Source organism: Pseudonaja textilis, chromosome 1 (assembly GCF_049901715.1).
Source record: "Pseudonaja textilis isolate UNSWEBS1 chromosome 1, rPseTex1.2, whole genome shotgun sequence".
Classification (NCBI taxonomy): domain Eukaryota; kingdom Metazoa; phylum Chordata; class Lepidosauria; order Squamata; family Elapidae; genus Pseudonaja; species Pseudonaja textilis.
Window position 1 is genome coordinate 222,020,200 of NC_141990.1, and position 22,860 is coordinate 222,043,059.

Below are 22,860 nucleotides of genomic sequence, written 5' to 3' on the forward strand. Positions count from 1 at the left end.
TATTTAGGTCTTGTGGCTACTACCTGGGAGAATGCAAAGAGGAGGAGAGTCAGGAACTTCTGACTGCCGGTTGTCAGGCTCCATGCTGGATGCATGGATAAACTGGGTGATCCACCTCACCCTGCAGTGATCTTGCTGGGTAATTGTCAGTGATTCAGCTGCTCTGAAATTGCTCCGTTTAAAATGACACCTAACAAAGGAGACCTGGGCTTTTCTTCTGCTGCTTGCAGGGTGGGGGTGGGTGGGAGCTGTTTCAAAGGGTGGTTTGAAAGGTAACAGAAGTGGCTCCAGGACAGGGTAGGCACTAGCTGTCATCGCTTTGTAGTTAGGAAATGGCTGTGGAGCCCCTGTGCTTCATTCTTTAGATTTCAGCTATCCTCTTTATCATTCTTTAGACTTTATCTTTGTCCTTTATTCTTTATCATTCTTTAGACTTTATCCTTTATTATCATTCTTAAGACAAGCTTCACTGGGATTCTGCTTTTCTGGGAAAACCTTATTCAGTGACTTTAATAAATACTTCTCATATTGCCTTCACTCCAGGGTGGGAGAACTTGTTGGCCTGGGATATCTGGGTGTCTGTGCACACTGTGTGTGGATTGTAGGTTTATTTCTTTTGCCTTGGGAGGACTGTAAATGCCCCCTAATACCTATCCTGCTCTCTTCTGTCTTGTACAGCAATCTCTGTCACACCCCTTTTCCACTTTCCAAAGAGAGTTTTCTATATCCCCTCTTTGCTTCTTCATTTCTTTTAACCATCCTCCTCCCCTCTGGAGTTCTGAGTCAATTTCTAGGCCTGCTCCTGGGAAAGGACCGGCTCCGGTTGCCAAGCAGAACTCCCTAAAAAATGACTGAGTCCCGTGATTATTTGCTGGCTGCTGCCATCTATTTCCCTCCTCCCTTACTCAACAGAGGAATCCACAGCTGTTCCAAACTGGGAGAGGAGAAGGAGGAGGCTGTTGGATGATGATGTCAGGACTCAGGGATACAAATAGGCAGAGTTCCGGCTGTCGTCCCAACTCTGTCTTCTCACCCAGAGCAGCTGCTGCCTTCCTGCCTGTCCCACTGAGCTGCCACCATGAGCTACTCCACCCAGAGGGTCTCCTCGTACCGCCGTACTTTTGGCGGGACAGCTGCCCCTTCCTTCCCATCCCCTTCTTTCCCAAGGGCTTCCTTCGGCACCAAGGGTTCTTCTGCCAGCTCTGTCTCCTCTCGGGTATACCAAGTGTCCCGTAGTGCCGCAGTGCCCACTCTTTCTAGCTTCCGCGCAAGCTACTCGGCCCCGCTGCGTTCGGCCTATCAAGGTGCCGGCGAGGTCCTTGACTTCTCTCTAGCTGATGCCATGAACCAGGAATTCCTGCAAACCCGTACGAATGAGAAGGTAGAGCTGCAGGAACTCAATGACCGCTTCGCCAATTACATTGAGAAGGTCCGTTTCCTGGAGCAGCAGAATGCCCTCATGGTGGCTGAAGTCAATCGACTCAAGGGCAAGGAGCCCACACGCATCGCTGAGATGTATGAGGAAGAGCTGAGGGAGCTCAGGCGCCAGGTGGAGCTGCTGACCAACCAGCGAGCGCGGGTGGATGTGGAGAGGGACAATCTGATAGATGATCTCCAGAAGCTGAAGCAGAGGTGAGACTGAGGCCCATGACTTGCTGCCATGTTGTTGTTGTTTTCTCTAAGCTCATCCCTCTTTATGTTGATCTGAAAATTTAAAGTTCCTTCCTAGTCATGAACAGGTACAACACTTACTTGAGCAGAGATGGAGGAAACAGGAAAGGGTAATGCAAATCACAGCCAGGGAGAGTAGTCTTCGAGCTTCCAAATAGCAATGGAAAATCTCTCCTATCCAATGCCATATTTGCCAGGCCCTCGGTAAACGGCACTGAGCAACTTTCACCTTGATGTTGCAAACTTCTTGTGCTCTAACCTGAAATTGCCATCATAATTAGTAAGAGATATTCTATCTCACTGGGCCCAACAAAATGTATTCTTTGAATAAGGCTCAGAATGGGTCCAGTGATGTTCCTTTCCATCTTTAGAAACTGAAGAAAGCTTTTGAGAGTTAAAACGATTCATCCTGAAGAGAAAGGCTAGCACAGTATTTAAGTATGCTGAGAAAATATTTGTGAGGTTTATTTTGGCACAGGGATATGTGCTGGTTCAGAAATCAGTAGTAAGATCACCAATCCCTGCCTTTTTAGAAAAATTGGATTAAAAGACTAAATTATACTTGTCAAATACCTTGTTTGGATTTGGACCTCATGGAAAATCACACATAATTTTATTTATGCAGGGAGTGGATGATTCTTCCTTATCAAACACCGGCATTTGGTTCTAATGAGGAGTATCTTTAGTTTAATTCCATCGTAGTTAGGTCTGCTTTTTCCTTTTCAGTTGCACAGGGGATGAAGTAGGGTGGGAGGGGTAATATTCTAAACAATTGTTTGCAAATTCTTGTCAGATCAACTCTTGACTTATTATGGTAGGGTGAGGATGACTTACGGTTGCCTCTTTCCATGAGGTAGCTCTGATTTTTTCCCCAGCATGATGCAAATCGTCTATTTATGTCCCAACTAAGTCCCTGACTAGTTCAGGATATGTGTGCCACAAGCCTATGATGATGATCTATTTCTAGGAGTTTTTAAAGACTTGAAATAAAGAAAAATGATATCCTGAAGATTAGAAAGAGGGTGGATTTAAAACTTTTTAAATTAATTAGTTCCATGTGAGAGCCCGAAACCAATTTCCTTCTGGGGTTGCACATTAAATATATCAGTGGTTTAATAATAAAATCACTCTTCTACATTGCCTTCGTCATTTAAAAAAAAAAAGTATATTAAAGAGCTGATGCAGATGCAGGTTACAAGATATCATATTATCCAGCGCATCTTCCAAGTCTATAAATCTTTCTTCCAGAACTTCTCTTCTAGTCATGAGGGGGGGAGGGAAATCCAGTTTCAGTTTATTAGGAAAAGTAATTGCCAGGAAGTCATCCGATGTTGGTCTTCACTGTATGTCAGCAAATTCTTCATAACCTCCCACAGTTTGTACCAGTATAGTTACAGCTTTTGCAGTCCTAAAGATCATCCCTTGGCTTGACTGACGTAATAGCTGGGTTCATAAATCATGCTAAGTCATGGTTTCCTTTCTCTGGAGGGTTCAGTAGGGTTCACATAGGATGTGCCGGGCACACCTCATACTAGCAATGGAACAGGTTAATCTGCTAGAACAATAGGAGAGAGAGATGAAAATCGTTCAACAATTCGGAGAAAAACTGGGCTATTCATTAAGAGGGTTTCTGGAAGGATAATCCTTAGGCTCTTACTCTGTGGCCAATCCTCTTGGAGGCTTTCTCTTTACCTCCAGATTTAACCCACTTGTGATTGACAGGGCACAAGTGGATCCTGTCAGAAGAATGCAACAGCCAAAGAGTTTGTTGATAGGAAGTGCCTATAGATAAGAGAAGGGAAATTCAGACAAAGAAATCCAGGGGCCAAAGGCTTTCAACCAGATATTTATTTTATTTATTAATTAAATTTGGAACAACACCCCCCCAATCTCATTATCCAATGTGATCCTGAGTAGCTTACAGTACAATAAAAACATAAATATATTATTTGAATGATCTCCTGGAACTGTGAGCAGATATGCACTGAATTTGGGAATCACCATTTTACTTGTTGGTTCTTTATAGCGTATGCCAGCTGTGATCTTTGGTCTCAGTGTTTATGCTATGGAGAAGCAAAAAAGAACTTCCTTTCCAGTTTGGACGGTAGCAAATTGAAGGTCCCAGAGTTATAGCAACATAGCAAATAGTATCACTTGTCCATTTCTTGTGCTCTTTCCCACGAAACCACATAAAAAGAAATGGAAGTGGCTACCAAACAGCCTTTCTTAACTTGGGGACCTTAAGATCTGGGTAACCGTGTCCCCCAACATCCACGCCAACATCAGGAGGCACAAGACAGGGGCAAGTTGATGCAAGAGTTCCTATACAGAAGACTGCCTCTGCAAGCCTTCTGCCAGCAGGTGACAACAGCTGGAACTAACAACTGTTGTAATTGTAGGTTCCTGTCTGGATTAAGATGTCAGAAATTTGGACAATATAGAACTGTAAGGTTTGTGGGTGCTGCGTTTATAAACACAAAAATACACAAATATGGGTACGTAGTTGAGAATATGGAAACTAGAACTCCAGGGCCTTGATTCACTAACTTTAGTGTCCAAATCCAGAAGCTGAGCCTTTCCCAATCTCAAACGCCACAGAAATATTAGATTACAGTTTCAATTTATTCAGCCCCGAGGAACAATAATTGTCCTGGCTGATTGTGATAAGACTTTATAATCCCAAATTCTGAATATCTTCTGTGTGAAGGGTGAGGGGTGGGGTGGGGAAATGGACTTGGGTGATGCTACACTAATCCCATGTCAAAGTATCTAGAAGACCGATCCTGAATTTCAGCATCCTGGTAGCCTTCCACCTGTCTCCCAACACCTCATGTATCTTTCATATTGGGTCATCTCCAGAATCCCAGTCATCCCAAGAGTTTTCATGCTGTTTCTTTGCATGTCTCTGGCTCTTGCTCCAGCTTTTCTCGTTAGAGCAAAGCTGTGCTACCCTAAAAGGGAAGGGGAAGTAAGCATTATCCATCAGTGAGCTCATGCCTTTGTGCTTAAGGCTTTGACTAAAACAGGCAATGAGAGGACATGTTCTTGCTCCATTCCAGGCCTGGCCACCAGCCAGATCCCACCCCTTCCCCTTGGAATGTAGGAGAATTGTCCGTTCCTGATGGATATCTTACTAGAGTGGCTTGGGAGTGTGTCAGAGGTTTAGGGTGAAGTGCTGCCCTTGACTTCTAAAGCATGAGAAAGGCAATGCTGTATATATAGACCATTGAGTGATTTATCCAGTCTGCCCAAGGCTCATTTTTCTGCGCTTTTTCAAAGGTTGCAAGAGGAGATTCATCTTAAAGAAGAAGCAGAAAACAACCTCGCTGCTTTCAGAGCTGTAAGTCCAAATGTTTCCTCCAGTGTGTCTGGGAAAATGAAGGAAAGATCCGTGAAATAGCACAAAGGGAATATCACTTGGCATACTTAAAGGTGCATGCTCAGCTTTCTTTTGCCACTTGGTTCCTGAGATGACATACTGTGTGTGTCTCCCACTCCGCCACCTGTTAGCGTTTTCTCAGATCTTTTCCAAAGTGGTAGACCAGGAGTGTCAAACTCATGTCATTATGGTGGGGGTCACATGACATATCAGGACTTTTCCCCCCCTACGCTAAACCAGGCGTGGGTGTGGCCAGCATGTGACCCGTGGGACACGGGTTTGACAGCCCTGTGGTAGACAATTGATATTTGGATTTCAAAATATAAGGACTTATTAGGATTGTGGTTAAGACAAGATTTCTGGAGAACATCAAGTTGCCAGCCTTCTATAGCCCCTTTTGAATAATTGCAACGGCTCCTACTCTTTTGTCTATATAACAGTGTGCAACCTAGGTACATACCAGTGGTGGGATTCAAATATTTTTTACTTCCGGTTCTGTGGGCGTGGCTTGGTGGGCGTGGCAGGGGAAGGATACTGTAAAATCTCCATTCCCTCCCAATTCCTGGGGGAAGGTTACTGTAAAATCCCATTCCCTCCCCACCCCACTACCCTGCTTTCCAGCTCCGTTCTCAAAAGAAGACCCAGCCAATCAGCTGGGACTCGGGAGGCAGAGAATAGATGGGGGCGGGCCCAGTCAGAGGTGATATTTGCCGGTTCTCCAAACTACTCAAATTTTCTGCTACTGGTTCTCCAGAACTGGTCAGAACCTGCTGAATATCCCCTCTGGTACATATGAACTTTATCGTGTCACTAGAATATTTAAAATATTCTAAATGGTGTGATGTTTTGAGTCATTTGTAATAGGATCTGTATGCCACAGAGAGTAGTTTAAGTGCTCCTTCAGGGATACATACAATACAATGGAGCAGCACTTACCCTGCATTTCAAGGCACTTGGAATTGAGATTCAGGCAACTGCCCTGCCATTGTCAGGGTTGCCAGAATCTGGAGTGATGTTAGAAAATGTTAGTAGCCCTTTTGTTCAAGGATCATGTGAATTGGTTCAGCTGGGGTCCTTCCCACTCATTTCCTGGGCTTCCAGAACTTCCAGTATTGTTTTCATTGGCCAGATTCCCAGATGATGTCAGTCAAAAATCAGAGGGGGTGGGGGCACAACCTCTCCGCCTTTTCAGGAGCACACAGTTAAATGGAAGTTAAGATCATTTTCCCTATTCAGTGAAGTTGTGCTCTTTTAGTGAAGGCCAACCTCTTGGGTCTATTATTATTGCTGAGGTCATGCTCCTCTTTTCTCCCCTGTTACAGGATGTTGATGCAGCCACTCTGGCCCGTATTGACTTAGAGAGGCGTATCGAATCATTGCAGGAAGAAATTGCTTTCCTCAAAAAAGTGCATGAAGAAGTAAGCAGCTGTCTTGTACATGTGTCCTTGTACTTCTCAAAGCGATGGCTTGTAGAATGGAAGGAGGGCTGAGGCTGTTGAAGGGGGTGAGTGAGGACCAAGCCCAGAATTTAAGCTATAGCAGCAGCTTTAATTGGAGAAAAAAAAGAAGGAAGATGATATCCAGTATCAAAGGTTTCATATCACCAGGCAAGCTTCTCCTGCTAGTTTGCTTCAGGACTTTTTTCCCCTTCGCTAAACCAGGCCTGGGCGTGGCCAGCAAGTGACGCATTTGGCCCATGGGCCACGAGCTTGACAGCCCTGCGGTAGACAATTGTTATTTGGATTTCAAAATATAAGGAATTATTCGGATTATAGTTAAGACAAGATTTCCGGAGAACATCAAGCCTTCTCCTGCTAGTTTGCATCACACTTCGGTATAGCGGCACAAAGTTTCCTAACATGTTGGGCAAACCCTACCAAAGCATGATGTAAACCAAGCTAGTGTTATTAGTTTGGGGTTCTGTAAGAGGTGGGGCCTATGGAGCCAGAGCTGGTGTGATGGGCTGGAGTGAAGGAGCAGTCTCCCAGGAAGGAGGGAGCACATTTCAAAAAGGGTGTTGATAAGGAGACAAAAAGCAGGCCAGCCTGGAGCTGGATGGGAGTAAGGCTAGCCACTTGCTAGAATCTCCCAGGGTGTATCAATTATGGAGAAAGTAGTAAGGGCTTAGTCTGTCAAGATTCTTTCTATTATGTGTAAGTAAATAAAGAAGTGAACTCTGGTTGAATGTCCTTCTTAGGTTTAGCCTGATAGCTTCAATGTGTTGTATGAACTCAGAGAACTGGCTTAATTTAGTAACCCAATGGTTTAATCCACCATAGATTAGTGCGTCGTGTGAAATAGCGTATAACTTTCTGAAAGATCAGGTTGGAGAAGGTCTTGTCACAACTGAAAGGTTTCTTTTGCAGTTCAATGGTTCTCAAAATTTTTGAGAACAAGGAGCCTAACCAGTATCGATTAGGGAAGGTGGTTCGTAAGCCTCTCCCTACTGCATTGGCCTAATGGTACACTCTTTGTAACTTCTCCAGGAAATTAGAGAATTGCAATCCCAGCTGCAGGAACAGCAAATCCAGGTGGAGATGGACGTGTCAAAGCCGGATCTGACCGCCGCACTGCGTGACATCCGTGCCCAGTATGAGAACATCGCTGCAAAGAACATATCAGAAGCAGAGGAATGGTACAAGTCCAAGGTAGGGAGAAAGAGCAGCAGCACTTGGCTAAAAGACTGGGGGGTGACTGGGGTTAGTTTTCACTTTTCGTGGGATTTGCTCGTATTCATCCGCATTTGTGCTTTATCTGCTCCCCCCCGCTCTACGTACAGGTGTCTGACCTGACTCAGGCAGCAAATAAAAACAACGATGCCATTCGCCAAGCCAAGCAGGAGATGATGGAGTACCGGCATCAAATCCAATCATTCACCTGTGAGATTGATGCGCTCAAGGGCACGGTGAGTGAGCTGCCACGCCTGATTAATCATGGAGTCAAATTCAGAATGCTGGACTTTGCATTGAACCATTTTAGGGAGGAGCGTTTTTCCTCTTCCCTGGGCTCATTGATAACAAATGCAAGGGAAGCACAGAGGAAGCAAACTGCCCAGGGAATGGGCAGCTGTAGTTTTGCACAGCTGTCAGATGGAAAGGCCATTCATAATCTCTGAGGGAGATTGACAGAAGATCTGTTTCATATAGAGGAAGTTCCATGGCCAGCTGAAGATCCTCATGTAGGCTGCCTGGTAAAATCTCAAGTTCTGATCAACAATCTCTTATGTCCCTTGAATGGACAGGAAGGGGTGGGGGGTGGGGGTATTTTTATATTCAATTTAAAAGTGGGGCGGGGGGAAGGCTACAAAAACTCCTCCTTTCTTTCTCCTCACTGCTTTCCCTCTTTGGACTTCCAGAATGACTCTCTGATGAGGCAGATGAGGGAGATGGAGGAGCGCTTTGCCGGCGAGGCCAGCAATTACCAGGACACAATCCAGAGGCTTGAAGAGGAGATCAGGCATTTGAAGGATGAGATGGCACGGCACCTGCGCGAATACCAGGACCTGCTCAATGTCAAGATGGCCCTTGATGTTGAGATTGCCACTTACCGCAAGCTGCTGGAGGGTGAAGAGAGCAGGTGAGCGCTATCTGCAAGACTACGTGCCTTGTGAAGGTAGCTGCTTAAGTCCATTAAGGTTGATAGATGGTTTGTCTGGGGTGGGTTTTGCTCTGATGGAATAACAGCAGGTTTTTACGCTGGTTGGGAAGCCTTAGTCCAGAGGTCTCCAAACTTGGCAACTTTAAGACTTCTGGGAGAATTCTGGGAGTTGAAGTCCACAAGTCTTAAAGTTGCTAAGTTTGGGCACCCCTTCCTTAGTCTGTCATTGCCACACAATATTCTACTGGGACTGAGTTCAGACACCTCACGAGGCCAAAAAGTGGCTTTCTTGGTTTGGTTTATTGTGAGCATTCAACCGTTGCTATGGCTTTGTGTGTTGAACCTAGCCTGTTTTAGCCACATTTATTGTGTGTTGAACCTAGCCTGTTCATCTCATTAGTAAAAGAGATGTGGCTTATCACACTATCTGAACTCTGCCTTTGTGCTTGGTGGCAGCAAAAGAATAACGAAGAAGGAAATGCGCCCTTCTGTTGTGACAGTTAGGAAAGAAATAAACCAATGAATCTCTTGCAGTCAAATGTTATTTTTTTCTTTTGGCTGAGCAGTTTGGACTAGTGGGATTTACGTTTTGCGATAATGCTGAATTCGCGTCAAGACACAATTTTAGAATTACAACAAGAAGACTGGAAACAACACTTCAGTATGCGAGCCAGAAGAATATAATTAGTTCAAATTTAAGTAGTTTTTTTTTTAAAGGACCATAAGGGATAATGATGATTGTTGGCAAGGGAGGCTGCTGTAAAACACAGGAAATCTGAAAGCAGAAAAGAACAGACAAGGTTATTTTAACCTCCCTTTCCCTTCCTTTCTTTACAGAATTTCACTGCCCATTCAAACTTTTTCAGCCATCAACTTCCGAGGTAAGTGACGTGGATCTGGTCTACGTGCTTAAAGGGATCTGTGGGCATGCAAATCACGTTTGTAATGTTAAAGATGGAACAGAAACGGAAGAAAGGCCAAACCTGAGGTTCCCTTTAGAATGGTGATTCAAATGAGGATGGAATTAGGTGTTTCGTGTCTGTCATAATCTGTTCTGCTTACTCCTGAATAAAATGTTTTTGGAAAGAAAATGGGGTTTTAGAGGATGACGTTTATAGGAAGGGGAGAAAGAGGTTGCTTTTCAACTAAAGATGGTGCCCTTCCCTTTATTTATTTACATTATTTATCAAATTTAGAAACTGCCCGTCTCACTCACAGAGCCGCTCTCTGAGACCATACCTCTCCCTCCTGCCTCCCTGCCTCTCCGACTTTCCTCCTTGCCCTGGAGTTCCTGAAATGGGCCCGTAATGACAAATGTATCCCAAACCCTACAACTGCAAGGAGGAAGGCTCAGACGAAGGAAGGATTATACATTCCCAGACTACCTTCCACTCCAAACTAGTCTGACCTAAAGCTGTTTTTCTCTACAGGGGTGAGGGTAGGGATTGGTACCAGGCATAATATGTACTTCTATCCAGAAATGTATAAGTGAGCTGAATGAGCCCATCTCTTATGTTTCTTTCTAACATGGATGAGACAATATAAACAGAGACTACTGTATTAAGAAATGCAGCACGGTGAATACTGTAAACATACATGCCACTAACAAAACCAAACAGGACAGCTGCCGCTTTCTCAGCATTGCATCAAAACGAGAATAAACTCTCTCTCTCTTCTGCCCCAAAAGAATCTTATAAAGGCTAAAAGATAAGCTTAAATAGTATAGCTGCGGTAATTCTAGTTCTGAGTTCAAGCTCTGCCTTGATGCTGTGGCCCAATTGAGTAGAACTGAAGAAGAGCTTGGAAGATCATTTTACTTTGGCCTAAATGCTCACCGCGTTTCACAGACTGTTCAGTCAGGTTGACAAGAGCCGGTGTGGTGTGCGTGGTGTCAGGGACATGAAGTGAACGTGGTACCCATCTACTCTTAAGTCTTGGTGTGAGCAAGAGATGGAGAACAGTGAGCCTGGGAGAAAACATCCCCAGCCACAGAGGAAATTCTCCAGATGCCGTTTTCTCCCATGAAGCGCAGCCCAGAGTCCACCCATTATCAACTCATGCCTCTTTCTGTCCTACAGAGACCAGCCCAGAGCAGAGGAGCTCTGAGGTCCATACCAAAAAAACAGTGACCATCAAAACCATCGAGACACGTGATGGGGAGGTAAGCTGACAGTGGGCATTGATGAAAATCAGAAGGGTTAGCAACACGGCTGCCCAATAGAAAACCCCAGGAAAAATAAATAAAGCTAGTCTTGAATTTGTTAGAGTCTGCAGCAGAAATTGCAATCCAGAAAGTACACACAGATGACTGGTTCATTAACTTCTTTATATACATATAACACATAATTATGTAAAAGTACAATACCACTGTAGGTTCTTTCATCGTGGTAGAGAGTTACAGGCAAAAACACAAGTAGATGAGAGAACAGCAGAGAACAGTTTCCCTTTCGATTCAGACAGTTGCAGACAAGACTGCAGCTTCAAAGCTCAGAGCTTAATATAGAGCCACGCCTAGGCTCCTTCCAGTTTCAGTTTCCAAACAGCCCTCATTGGCCGACTTAGTTGCTATGCCTATTCATTGGCTGACCTTGTCACCATGCCTCTGCCAGTTCATGAATATTTTGACGCCTTATTATTGTGGAGCAGGGAGAACAGTTCTGAGAACAGCTCGCCCTCTTGGTGTCAGATTTACTGACAGGCGGGATTCAAAAATCCCAGCAACCGGTTCACTGCCCAGTTGCTCGGTGGGCATGGCCGTGATGGGCGTGGCTCCTGGGAGGGGTGGGTGGGGCCAGACAGTCATTTGAAATACTGGTTCGGCGAACCAGATGGAAACTTAGCACCCAGTTTGCCCAAACCGGTCCAAACTGGTAGAATCCCACCCCTGCTTACTGAGAATAAGGAACGGGAGATGCACCTGAAGGAACATAGCTGGATGTAGCTGTCTTCCTTTTTCTTCTGTCCCTACAAAGCAGAAATGGGGAAGCCACTGGTGGGAACGAGCAAAGGCCCCACCTGATTGGCAGAAGGCCCAGGAGGGTGGGACTTAGGGCTTTCCTTAACAGAAGTCTCTGTTTTTCTCCAGGTGGTCAGCGAAGCCATGCAGCAACATAATGAAATGATGTAGGTCTTGTAACTCCCAGAGCGACTTGGCCCATCTCAACCCTCTCCTTCTCGTGTGCAAAAAACCAGGGGATGCCGGTTCCCACACCTTCTCCCGCACACCCCTTTTGTAAGAGCATCGCTGGAGAACCTCACCCGCTCAACTGAATGTACAAGAAGCCTTCTGTTCCCCCAAGCCTCTCTCCTTCGGCTCCCTTTCTCCTCTTCCTTTTCTTTTCTTTTCGTTCTTTCCTTTTCCTGCCCTTTGGCAGGAGGAGGGCAGAAAGAGAGGTGCAGCTCTGTGTGTATGTGCGTGCGTGCGTGCATGTGCAGTGCGTGTGTATGGGCATGGGTTTGAGGTGAGGCTTCCTGCCCCTGTACGGGGTCTGGCCGTTGCCTGAAAAGGGAACTCTCGCCTGCCTTTACATGGGCACACGTGCCCCGAGCCACGTACGTGTGTGCTCTGATAAGTCATGTGCAGCGACAACCCCAACCCGAGTGTGGGTCCCTGCGCCTTCTGGGTCCTTCTGCTGCAGCGGTAATGAGAGCTACCTGCAGGCCGTGCGAAGACAGAGGAAAGGGGAGGACGTGTGAGCCTAGGCCAGAGAATGAGGCTGAGTCACCTGCCCAGTCTTGCCTCCGGGACCAAAGCCACAGGGTTGCCCCTACCCTCAAGGGAGCAGGACTCCTTTCTGCTTGTGGGTGGGTGATGCTTGCATCTCTAAGCTTGGCGATTGCCCCTGTCCCTTTTGCTATGCTACTGAAGCTCTGTTGGGCAAGGTTTTCCCCCTGCCCGTCTTGGGGGTTTCCTACAAGTGTAGGCTAGGGTGCTAGGGAAATTAGGATCTCTAAAGGAGAAAGTGAACGAGGCCTCTTAGAGTAGAAGATTTGGGCCCAGAAGGGGACGGGACCTCCCACATTCCTGCTGCGAAGTGAAGCTCCTGATTTGGGAGGTGGGATAGAAAGGCCACCAGGGACAGGAACAAGATGCCAGGGGGCAGCACATCCCCTAGGGCAAGCTTCTCTGCTTGGGGGATGATCCCTTTTTGCCGCGTCCCAAATCCGTCCCGCAGGGACTGCCGAAAGGCCTGCAAAAGATGGTGTAGAAGAGAAGAGGAAGGGACTGATGGAGAGCGCGAGCGAAGAACAGATTGTAACTGTGCATGAATGGAGAGAGAGGACATGGAGAGAAAGTGAATACTCCTAGCCCTACACTCCCCCCCCCTCCCCAACACGTACTGGTCCTGCAAAGAGATAAATAAACTATGCAGCACAAAACTGACTGTGTGTGTATGTTCGTCCTTTGCTGGCTCTGGCAGAGTAAATCTGATTCAGTTTAATCACACATTGAGGAGAAGGAGAAAGGAAGATAAGAAGGAGAAAGGAGAAGGGGATTCTATCTGGTTCCAAGAGATTTATATGCTTTGTATAGCAGAGGCATTTCTAACGTGTCCTGCTTCTCTACCATTTTGGTTAAGGTGACTGTTGTAGTTGAGCAATGAGAGGCTGAACCAGGGCATGGGTGCAACAATACTTTATTAGAATAATAAAGGACTGAACGTGCTTGCCAAGCCTGGAACTGGCTCGCAGCGATCAGCGACTGGTTGAACCCCGCAGCCTGCTTTTATAGCCGGCTGCTGGGGAAACCAGCCAATGAGGGACAGCAAACGCCCCGCAGCGTGAGCGACCTGGGTGGGAACTCTTGCAAGTTCCAGGGACATAACACCCTTCCCCCAGATGCGAACACGCATAGTCATTTAAATAAGCGGGTGGTCTGTGCTGGCGCCCTGAACGGCGCAATTCAGGTGGGTTGTCAAGTAACTCCGAGTCTGTAGCGGAAGGTTGGACCGGTGGGGAATCGCGAACTTGCTCATCGGTCTGCGTTGGTTCGGGAGTCGTAGAGCTGGTCGATGGAGGTGCGTCTTCATCTGCTGATTCGGGTTGGTCGGTCATCAGACGGTCCCGGTCCATGTCCAGACTCCCCGGCTCGGCTGGAGGTGGTGACGGGTCACTGGTGCTGGTGTTGATGTATGGTTGATGCATCGGCCTTGGACTGATCTGCGCCCAAGCGTCAACGTTGGCATAGGTACCGTGGCGCCTCCGTAGCTGGTCCAGGTGCCTTTTCCAGATGCGGCCATCCTCCAGTCTGACTCGGTACGACCTGGGGCCAGTGATGGCCACGACCTCTCCTGGGATCCACAAGGGGTCTCCAGCGTAGTTCCTTGCGAACACAGGTTCCTGTAAGACAAAATGTCTAACCCCCGACGTTGAAGCGAGGGGAGAGTCAGGGTAGTAATTAGGGTGAAGCCTGTCCAGCACTGTTCGCAGGCGTCTACCCATCAGGAGTTCAGCCGGTGATTTATTGGTGACTGTGCACGGGGTTGAGTGCTGGCTCAGCAAGAAACGGGAGAGTCTGTGGTGCCAGTCTTCCTTGCTGAACCTTGCTAATGCTTCTTTAGTGGTCCTAACGGCTCTCTCTGCCAAACCGTTGCTGGCAGGATGAAAGGGAGCCGTGAAGATGTGGCGGATGCCCAGGTTAGCGGCGAAACGACTGAACTCAGCTGAGGCAAACTGGGGGCCATTGTCGGAAACAATAGAGTCTGGTAACCCGTGTGTTACGAACAGGCGGGTCAACGCCTTAGTAACTGCTTGTGGTGGTCGTGGATAGTTGGGCCACATCAATCCACTTTGAGTAAGAATCCACGACCACCAAGAACATTTTGCCGTGAATCGGGCCCGCCAAGTCAATGTGAATCCTGGACCAAGGTGCGCTGGCGCTTTCCCACTTTGTGGGGAGGCGATTGAGGGGATGGTCGGGATTCTTGGCAGGGATGGCAAGAGCTTACCCATCTGATGATGTCATCGCCGAGGCCTGGCCACCAGACGTAGCTGCGTGCCAACGCCTTCATCCTGATGATGCCAGGGTGGCCTCGTGTAATGCCTCCAAGACTCGGGTGCGAAGTGAGGTCGGGATGACCACTCGGGTGCCCCACAGCAAACAGCCCTGCAAACTCGATAACTCCTGTTGACGGGTCTTAAAAGGCGTGAATTTGGTTTCAATGTTATTTCCCGGCCACCCCTCCCACCCCAGTCCAGTACCTGGGCGATCGTTTTGTCTGCCTTGGATTTGGAGGCGATGTCAAGGGCAGTGATGGGAAGGTCAAGCTGGGTGACCTCGAAGATAGCGTGGACCGGGCAGGGTCTTCAGCTGGAGCAGGCAGGGGGCAGCGGCTGAGGGCGTCTGCGTGGGATAATGTTTTTCCTGGACGGTGTATGAGTTTATACGAGTACGCTGCTAGGAAAAGGGTCCACCTCGTCATCCTGGGAGACAGCACTTGGGAGTCTGTTTGTCTCCTGCTAGGAGACCCAGGAGAGGCTTGTGATCCGTGACTAGCTCGAAAAAGTGGCCAAAAAGAAATTCATGAAATTTCTTCACTGCTGCGACAGCTGCTAAAGCTTCCTTATCGATTTGACTGTAATTGCGCTCTGTTGCAGAGAGCGTCCTGGAAAAGAAGGCGATGGGGGCCTCGGAGCCATTGGGGAGCCTGTGGCTTAACACTGCCCCAATTCCAAAAGGGATGCGTCAGCTGCCAGTACTAATGGAAGGTTAGGGTCAAATTGAATAAGGACTGCATCTGAAGTGAGTAGTGACTTGATTGCGCAAAGCGGTGTCTTCCTTGTGTCCCCAGTGCCAAGATGATTTTTTATCCAAAAGTCTGTGCAGGGGTTCTGCCACTGATGCTTTGTGGGGCAGGAATGATGCGTAAAAATTCAATAATCCCAAAAAGGCCTGCAGCTCTGCTTTGGAGGTTGGTGTGGGTGCCTCATGAATTGCCTTAACCTTGGACTCCAGGGGTGAATGCCTGAGGCGTCAATTTTATAACCCAGAAAGTCCACCTGTCTAGTGGCAATGGCACATTTTTCCCTTTTAACTTGAGGCCATGCTGTCTGAACCTCTCTAGCACTGCTCGAACTCTCTGGAAGAGTTGGGGTCTATCCCTGGCCGAGACCAAAATGTCGTCAAGTAGGGTACTACACCAGGGAGGCCCTGCAATATCCGCTCCATGAGGGATTGGAAAATGCCTGGAGCAACACTTACGCCAAATTGGAGACGCTTGCACCGGAAAGCACCCCTGTGAGTGACAATGGTTTGCAGTTTGGCTGTTTGATTGTCAACAGGGAACTGTTGATACGCTTGTGACATGTCCAATTTGGCAAAAATGTTGCCAGGTTCAAAAGTGTGCAATAAATGTTGAATGACGGGTACTGGGTAAGCACTAACTTGTAAAAACGGTTAATTGTGGTTTTGTAGTCTGAACAAATTCTCAGGCTACCGTCTTTTTGAGGGGTGTGACAATGGGCGTCTCCCATTTGGCGAAATCTGTTGGCTCAATGACCCCTTGTTTTAATAATTTATCCAGTTCCGCATCCAATTTAGGCCGAATAGCGAATGGAACTCTACGAGGTTTCAACCGAATTGGGACTGCTTGGGGGTCGACTGAGAATGAGATAGGGGTACCATAACACCCCAGCTCATTGCTGAATACGTCTGAGTAGTCAGCGAATAAGGAGTCAGTGTCAGAGGTTGAGACAGCATGGACTCCTGTTAACCCTAGGCCGAGGTGGGGGAACCAATCAAGCCCCAAGAGTGTGGGGAGGTTGCCGTTAACTACCACTAGAGGTAGGTGGCCTTTGAAAGTTTTAAAATTAACAAGAAACTTGCCTCTGCCGATTACAGGAATGTCCTTCCCCTGGTAGTCCTTCAGGCTAAGCTGGCACTTCTGGAGCCGGTTTCTGGATAGACTGGGCTGTAGTTTCTTGAGGGTGCTCCAAGAGATAATTGAGAGCGCTGACCCCGTGTCAACCTCCATGCTACAAGGTTTACCTTCTAATAAAACGGAGAGAGAGATTTTACTAATGGCATGGCAAGCGTGCTTAGCATGGTGGTGAGTGCGACAGTTCAATACTTGCCTTTGGGGTCCAGAATGTGAAAAGGAAGGGACCCTTTGTGCCGAGTTGTGAGCGGCTTGACAGACTCTGGCGATGTGCCCCTTTTTGTGGCAAATGTTGCAGGTGGCTCCCTTGAATTTGCAGGTGGCCCTCAGGTGAGATCCACCACAGGATAGGCACAGGGTGATGTGCTTGGGTGGACTGATGCTTTCTTGCTTGGCTCCTACCTGCGGGTGTCTGGTGTGGGCGAGGCGGTGGATGTCGGCCGCATCACTGGGGTCCTCCTCGATGACCACCTCTTCAGAGTGGACGGAAACTGCAATTTGTTTGGAAACAGGACCTTGGATCTCGGTGGCTGAGTGTGCTGCCAGCTCCGCTGCCAGGGCTTCCTCGACGGCTTGAGTGAGGTTGAGGTCCTTCCTAGCAAGTAGGCGCCTTTGGAGGTGAAGATCCTTGACCCCGCAGACTAGCTGATCGAGGAGCATGTCATCCAGGTAGCTCCCAAACCCACAATGGAGTGCTGCAGTTCTGAGGGCAGCCATGTACTGGTTGATGGTCTCTTTGTCTGATTGCTTCCTCATTCGGAAGGTGAACCGCCTGGCAATCTGTGAGGGTCTAGGAGAATAGTGGTTAGTAAGGATTTCTAACAGTTCTGTCCAGGGGACGTTTTTTAACTCACGTGGAGCCACGAGTGCTGTGGCAGTATCAAAGACGATGGCTCCACAGTAGATCAGGAAATATGATTTTTTTCGGTGCTCCCCTGCATCAGCCAGCCCAATGGCGTCGATGTAGTGGTTAAAACGATTCTTGTATGACTCCCATTTCTCCTCATCCGGCTTGAACGATGGGAAGGCTGGGTTGGAGTTCATGTTGAGAATCTAGTGGCTAACTGCTATGGAATCTCTCTGGGACAACAATGGAGGAAAGAAAAAACTCTTGTGCCTAGGCAGGCAAGTGATTACAGCTCTGGGAAGGCTCCGCACCTCCCGTTCTCTCTCTGGGTTTACACGCGGTAAGCGGCAACGGCTGTTTGGCAGCGCTTTGAATTTGGCGCCTGCGTGGCGTCAGTGATTTCAAAAGAAACACAGCACCGCGCTGTGATCTGTAAAGAAATTCAAACGACAGCCGTTTGAATTTCACGCCCTTTAGTTTTGAGCGGCTGCGGCTCGCAGCGCCACACTTCCCTGTAGCTTGCTACCAAAAGCGGCTACAGACGCTTCTCACTTTCGCTTGTCTGCCGACCGAGCTCTCTGACTGCGCGGCTGCGGATCAGCGGGTTAGTGATTCAGCTGTTGCGGTTTGCCTCTGGTAGCCATCCCATCCTCGTCGCCAGTGTTGTAGTTGAGCAATGAGAGGCTGAACCAGGGCATGGGTGCAACAATGGTGTTATGTCTTGGGAACCGGTTGGGGCTCCAACCGGGTCCATTCGTTAAGCAAGTTCAACAACCGTTCCTATTGGCTGGCGTCGTTTGACAGCCGACTATAAAAAGCCGGCTGTCAAGCCAAGCCAGCCGTTGTTCGCAAGCTAGTCTGCCCGTTGGCTGGCAGACGCAACAACCACTGTTCTTTCAATAAACGTGTTAATTGTATGCCCTGGTCTAAGCCTCTCTTTCCCTTGAAATACAACACTGGCGACGAAGGTGGGATGTGAAGGCTAACCAGGAGCATTTTCTAAAGGAACAGGAGCCTGTCAGCGGAAGCCGCAGCCGCTTGCCGTTTGCTTACCGAGCCATCGGACTCAGCAGCCTGTCAGCGCAAAAGCGAAAGCTCAGGTTAGATCAACCGGGTTAGAGAAGGCCGGGCGCTATCAGAGAAAGCGCGTCGGTTAGAGCACCATGGATAGGGAAAGTCGGGCGCTGAAGCCGCAACCGCCCGCGCGCGCGGAAAAAAAAGGCGCGAAAATTCTAACGGCTGTCACTTAGCTGCAGCCCCGAGCAAGCTACAGCGCTGAGAGCCTCAGCCGCCTCGATCACAATTGGGCACTAATTACAGAAGCCGTCTCTAAGTGAAGACTCCCAGTGAAATTGCGGCGCCTCAGCCGCCTCGCCAAAAAAAAAAAAAGAATTAATAATAAGAAGAAAAAGGGCTCGAATTTAAAGCGCTGTCAGTACAGCACCACAGCCACAGCCACCTAACGCTAGCAAAAGAGCACGAAAATTCAAGCGCCTCAGACAAGCCGAAGTCCTTGAGTGAGAATAGGGCACTGTAGCCACAGCCGCCCACGCCCCAAGCAGCATCAATCCAAGACAACGAGCTCCCAGTGAGGCAGACCAGTCTACCAAGAGACTGAGGGATCCAAAATGAATGTCAATTCAGTATTCCCCCACTTCAAACCCGATGAGGAAAAGTGGGACTCATATAAAATCGCTTCAACCACTTTATCGATGCCATTGGACTGGCTGAAGCTTGAGCAGAGGAAGAAATCCTACTTCCTCAGCTACTGTGGGGCTGTAGTATTGACACTGCCACAGCACTCCTGGCCCCACGAGAAATAGGGAATGTCCCATGGGCAGAGCTGGTGGAAACGCTATCCAACCACTACTCCCCAAAACCGTCTCAGATTGCTAGGCGCTTCGCTTTTAGGATGAAGAAGCAAGCTGAGGGGGAATCCATAAATCAATATATGGCAGCCCTGAGGACAGCAGCTCTACAATGTGAGTTCAAGAATTATTTGGACGACATGCTGCTAGACCAACTCGTCTGTGGGGTGAGGGATCTAAAACTCCAGAGGCGTTTGCTGGCTAAAAGAGACCTAAACCTCCCCAGGCAGTTGAAGAAGCCTTAGCTGCAGAACTTGCAGCACAGTCCGCAGCTGAGATCCAGGGCACCGCTCCCAGACCTAGCACTTCCTCTGTACACTCTGAAGAAGCGGTAAGTGAGGATGACCCGGCAGAATACTCTGATGTGCATCGCCTCAAACCAACGAGACAGCCGCAGGTAGGAGTGAGGCCAAGAAACAACAGTGGTCCAAAACAAACTCTTTTATGCCTGACCTGTGGAGGTTCCCATTCCCGGGCATCTTGCAGGTTCCAAAACGCCACCTGCCACAACTGCCACAAGAAAGGTCACCTCGCAAGAGTCTGCCAGGCAGCGCGCACTCTCCACAAAGATCTCCTTCCTCTCCTGTTCCCCAAGGCAAGTAGAAAATGCCATACTTGCTACCAAGCCAACCACACACTCTACACCCCAATAAAATTACACTTTCTGTTTTACTAGAAGGTAATCCCTGCCGCATGGAAGTAGACACGGGGTCAGCGCTCTCAATCATATCTTGGGACACGCTTAAGAAGATCCAGCCCAGACTGACAAAGAAACAGCTTCAAAAGTGCCATCTCACCTTGAGAGACTACCAAGGAAAGAACATCCCCGTCCTCGGGAAAGGCAAGTTTCTCGTGAAATTCCAAACCTTTAAAGGCCATTTGCCTTTAGTGGTTGTTAATGGTGCCCTCCCTAGTCTTTTGGGGTTGGATTGGTTCCCCTCTCTCGGCCTTAGTATAAAAAGGAGTCCATGCTGTCTCAACTTCTGATGTTGACTCCTTATTTACAGACTACTCTGACGTTTTTAGTAGTGAGTTAGGCTGCTATAAGGGCACTCCATCTCCTTCTCAGTAGACCCACAGGCAGTCCCCTGTCGTTTAAAACCACGTAGAGTACCCTTCGCCATCCGCCCCCAAATTGGACGCGAACTAGACAAACTACTAAAACAAGGGGTGATAGAACCTACAGATTTCGCTAAGTGGGAGACCCCCATAGTCACCCCGCTAAAAAACGGTAATCTAAGAATTTGTGCTGACTACAAGACGTCAATCAACCGTTATCTACAGGTTAGCGCATATCCAGTCCCAGTCATTCAGCACCTGTTACACACATTCGAACCTGGCACCATTTTCGCCAAACTGACATGTCACAGGCATACCAACAGTTCCCCGTGGATGACCAAACAGCTGACTTACAGACCATAGTTACACACAGAGGGGCATTCAGATGTAAGCGCCTCCAGTTTGGCGTAAGTGTAGCCCCAGGTATTTTCCAATCACTGATGGAGCGAATCCTCCAAGGTCTCCCGGCGTAGTGCCTTATTTCGATGACATCTTAGTCACAGCCAGGGACAGACCCCAACTCATCCAGAGAGTCAGGGCAGTATTAGAGAAGTTCAGGCAGCATGGCCTCAAACTAAAACGGGAGAAGTGTACCATCGCCACTAGACAGGTGGACTTTCTAGGCTACAGGCTGGACGCCTCAGGCATCCACCCGGTGGAATCGAAAGTCAAGGCCATCCACGAGGCGCCCACGCCTACCAACAAAACCGAGTTACAAGCCTTCCTGGGGTTATTGAACTTCTACGCTTCATTTCTCCCACACAAGGCCAGTTGCTGAACCATTGCACAGACTTTTAGACAGAAACACACCATGGCACTGGGGACCCAAAGAAAACCAAGCATTTGTGGCAGTCAAATCTCTACTCACCTCTGAGGCTGTCTTAATACAATTTGACCAACGCCTTCCTTTGGTCCTAGCCGCAGACGCATCCCCTTTTGGGATAGGAGCTGTCTTAAGTCACAGGCTTCCCAATGGCTCCGAGGCACCAATTGCCTTCTTTTCAAGAACCCTTTCAGCGACTGGAGCGAAATTACAGCCAGGTTGATAAGGAGGCCTTGGCTGCAGTAGCAGCAGTCAAAAATTCCACGAATTTCTATTCGGACACCAATTCGAACTTATCACTGATCACAAGCCGCTTTTAGGATTATTATCAGGGGAAAAGCAAACCCCACAGATATTGTCACCTAGGATGACCAGATGGACCTTATTCCTGGCGGCGTACTCATACAAACTGGTCTATCATCCCGGAAAAATCTAAACAACGCTGATGCCCTCAGCCGCTGCCCTTGCCAGCCCCAGTCGAGGACCCAGCTCCTGTGCATACTATTTTTGATGTAAACGAACTAAACCTACCGGTGACTGCAGACGACATAGCATCACATTCCAAGAAGGACAGAACAATCGCCCAGGTTCTGGACTGGGTAGGGAGGGTGGCCGAAACCAACTATTCAGCTGATTTCGCCCCATTTAAAACTCGCCAGCTAGAGCTCTCTAAGTTGCAGGGATGCCTATTGTGGGGTACCAGAGTGGTCATACCAACCACCCTTCGCATACCCGTCCTGAAGATGCTGCACGAGGGCCATCCAGGAATCGTGCGGATGAAGGCGTTAGCTCGCTACGTCTGGTGGCCCGGGATGGACGATCAGATCGCCAAGTGGGTAAGCTCGTGTCGACCCTGTCAAGAATCTAGGGCAGCCCCGCCAACCGCCACACCCACAAAGTGGGAAAGTGCCAATGCCCGTGGTCACGGCTTCACATCGACCTGGCCGGGCCAATGCACGGCAAGACCTTCTTGGTGGTCGTGGACGCCTATTCAAAATGGATAGATGTGGCCTTACTTCACACGACCACCACACAGGCAGTTGTTAAAGCCTTGACTCACCTTTTTGTAACTCACGGACTCCTGACACACTGGTATCCGATAATGGCCCCCAGTTCACCTCGAACGAATTTAGTAGGTATGTCACAAATCTAGGCATCAGACATGTCCTCACGGCCCCTTCCACCCCCAGCAACGGGTTGGCTGAACGGGCAGTCAGATCAGCCAAGGAGGCATTAGCCAGATTCGCCCAGTGGGTTGGCATTCTAAACTGTCTCAATTCCTCCTAAGCCAGCATACCACACCGTGCACAGTTACGAACAAATCCCGGCTGAGCTGCTGATGGGGAGACGCCTGAGGACTGCCTTAGACAGGCTGCACCCCACTACTGCCCAGACACCCCTTTGGGGTCTGACAGTCTGGCCAGGAATTTCGCAGTTCAGGACCTAGTGTTTGCTAGGAACTACGCGGGGACCCACTGTGGGTGGCCGGAAAAGTCGTGGCTGTCACGGGTCCAAGATCTTATCGGGTCCAACTTGAAGACGGTCGTGTGTGGCGAAGACACCTGGACCAGCTGCGGAGACGACGGAGCAGCCTGACCGGCCCAGACCCGTCTCCACCAGAAGAGCCGCGGGCGCCACTCCAAGGTCTAGCTAGGGGTTCCCAGAGTGACCAACCTTCACCAACGGAGCAGAGAGAGCAGGCAGTAGACCGGGACTGCCAGCCGGGAGCACCACCGTTT

General features: G+C 48.6%; 1 protein-coding gene across 1 annotated transcript; it reads left to right on the forward strand.

The window, feature by feature from the left end:
- The first annotated feature begins 935 nt into the window (after window positions 1-935).
- On the forward strand, window positions 936-13,027 carry DES (desmin). The gene is made up of 9 exons (XM_026707950.2): window positions 936-1,632; window positions 4,951-5,011; window positions 6,373-6,468; window positions 7,537-7,698; window positions 7,830-7,955; window positions 8,406-8,626; window positions 9,485-9,528; window positions 10,726-10,808; window positions 11,733-13,027. The coding sequence occupies exons 1-9, from the start codon at window positions 1,079-1,081 to the stop codon at window positions 11,772-11,774; spliced, it is 1,389 nt and encodes a 462-aa protein (XP_026563735.1). The 5' UTR covers window positions 936-1,078; the 3' UTR covers window positions 11,775-13,027.
- The last annotated feature ends 9,833 nt before the right edge of the window (window positions 13,028-22,860 follow it).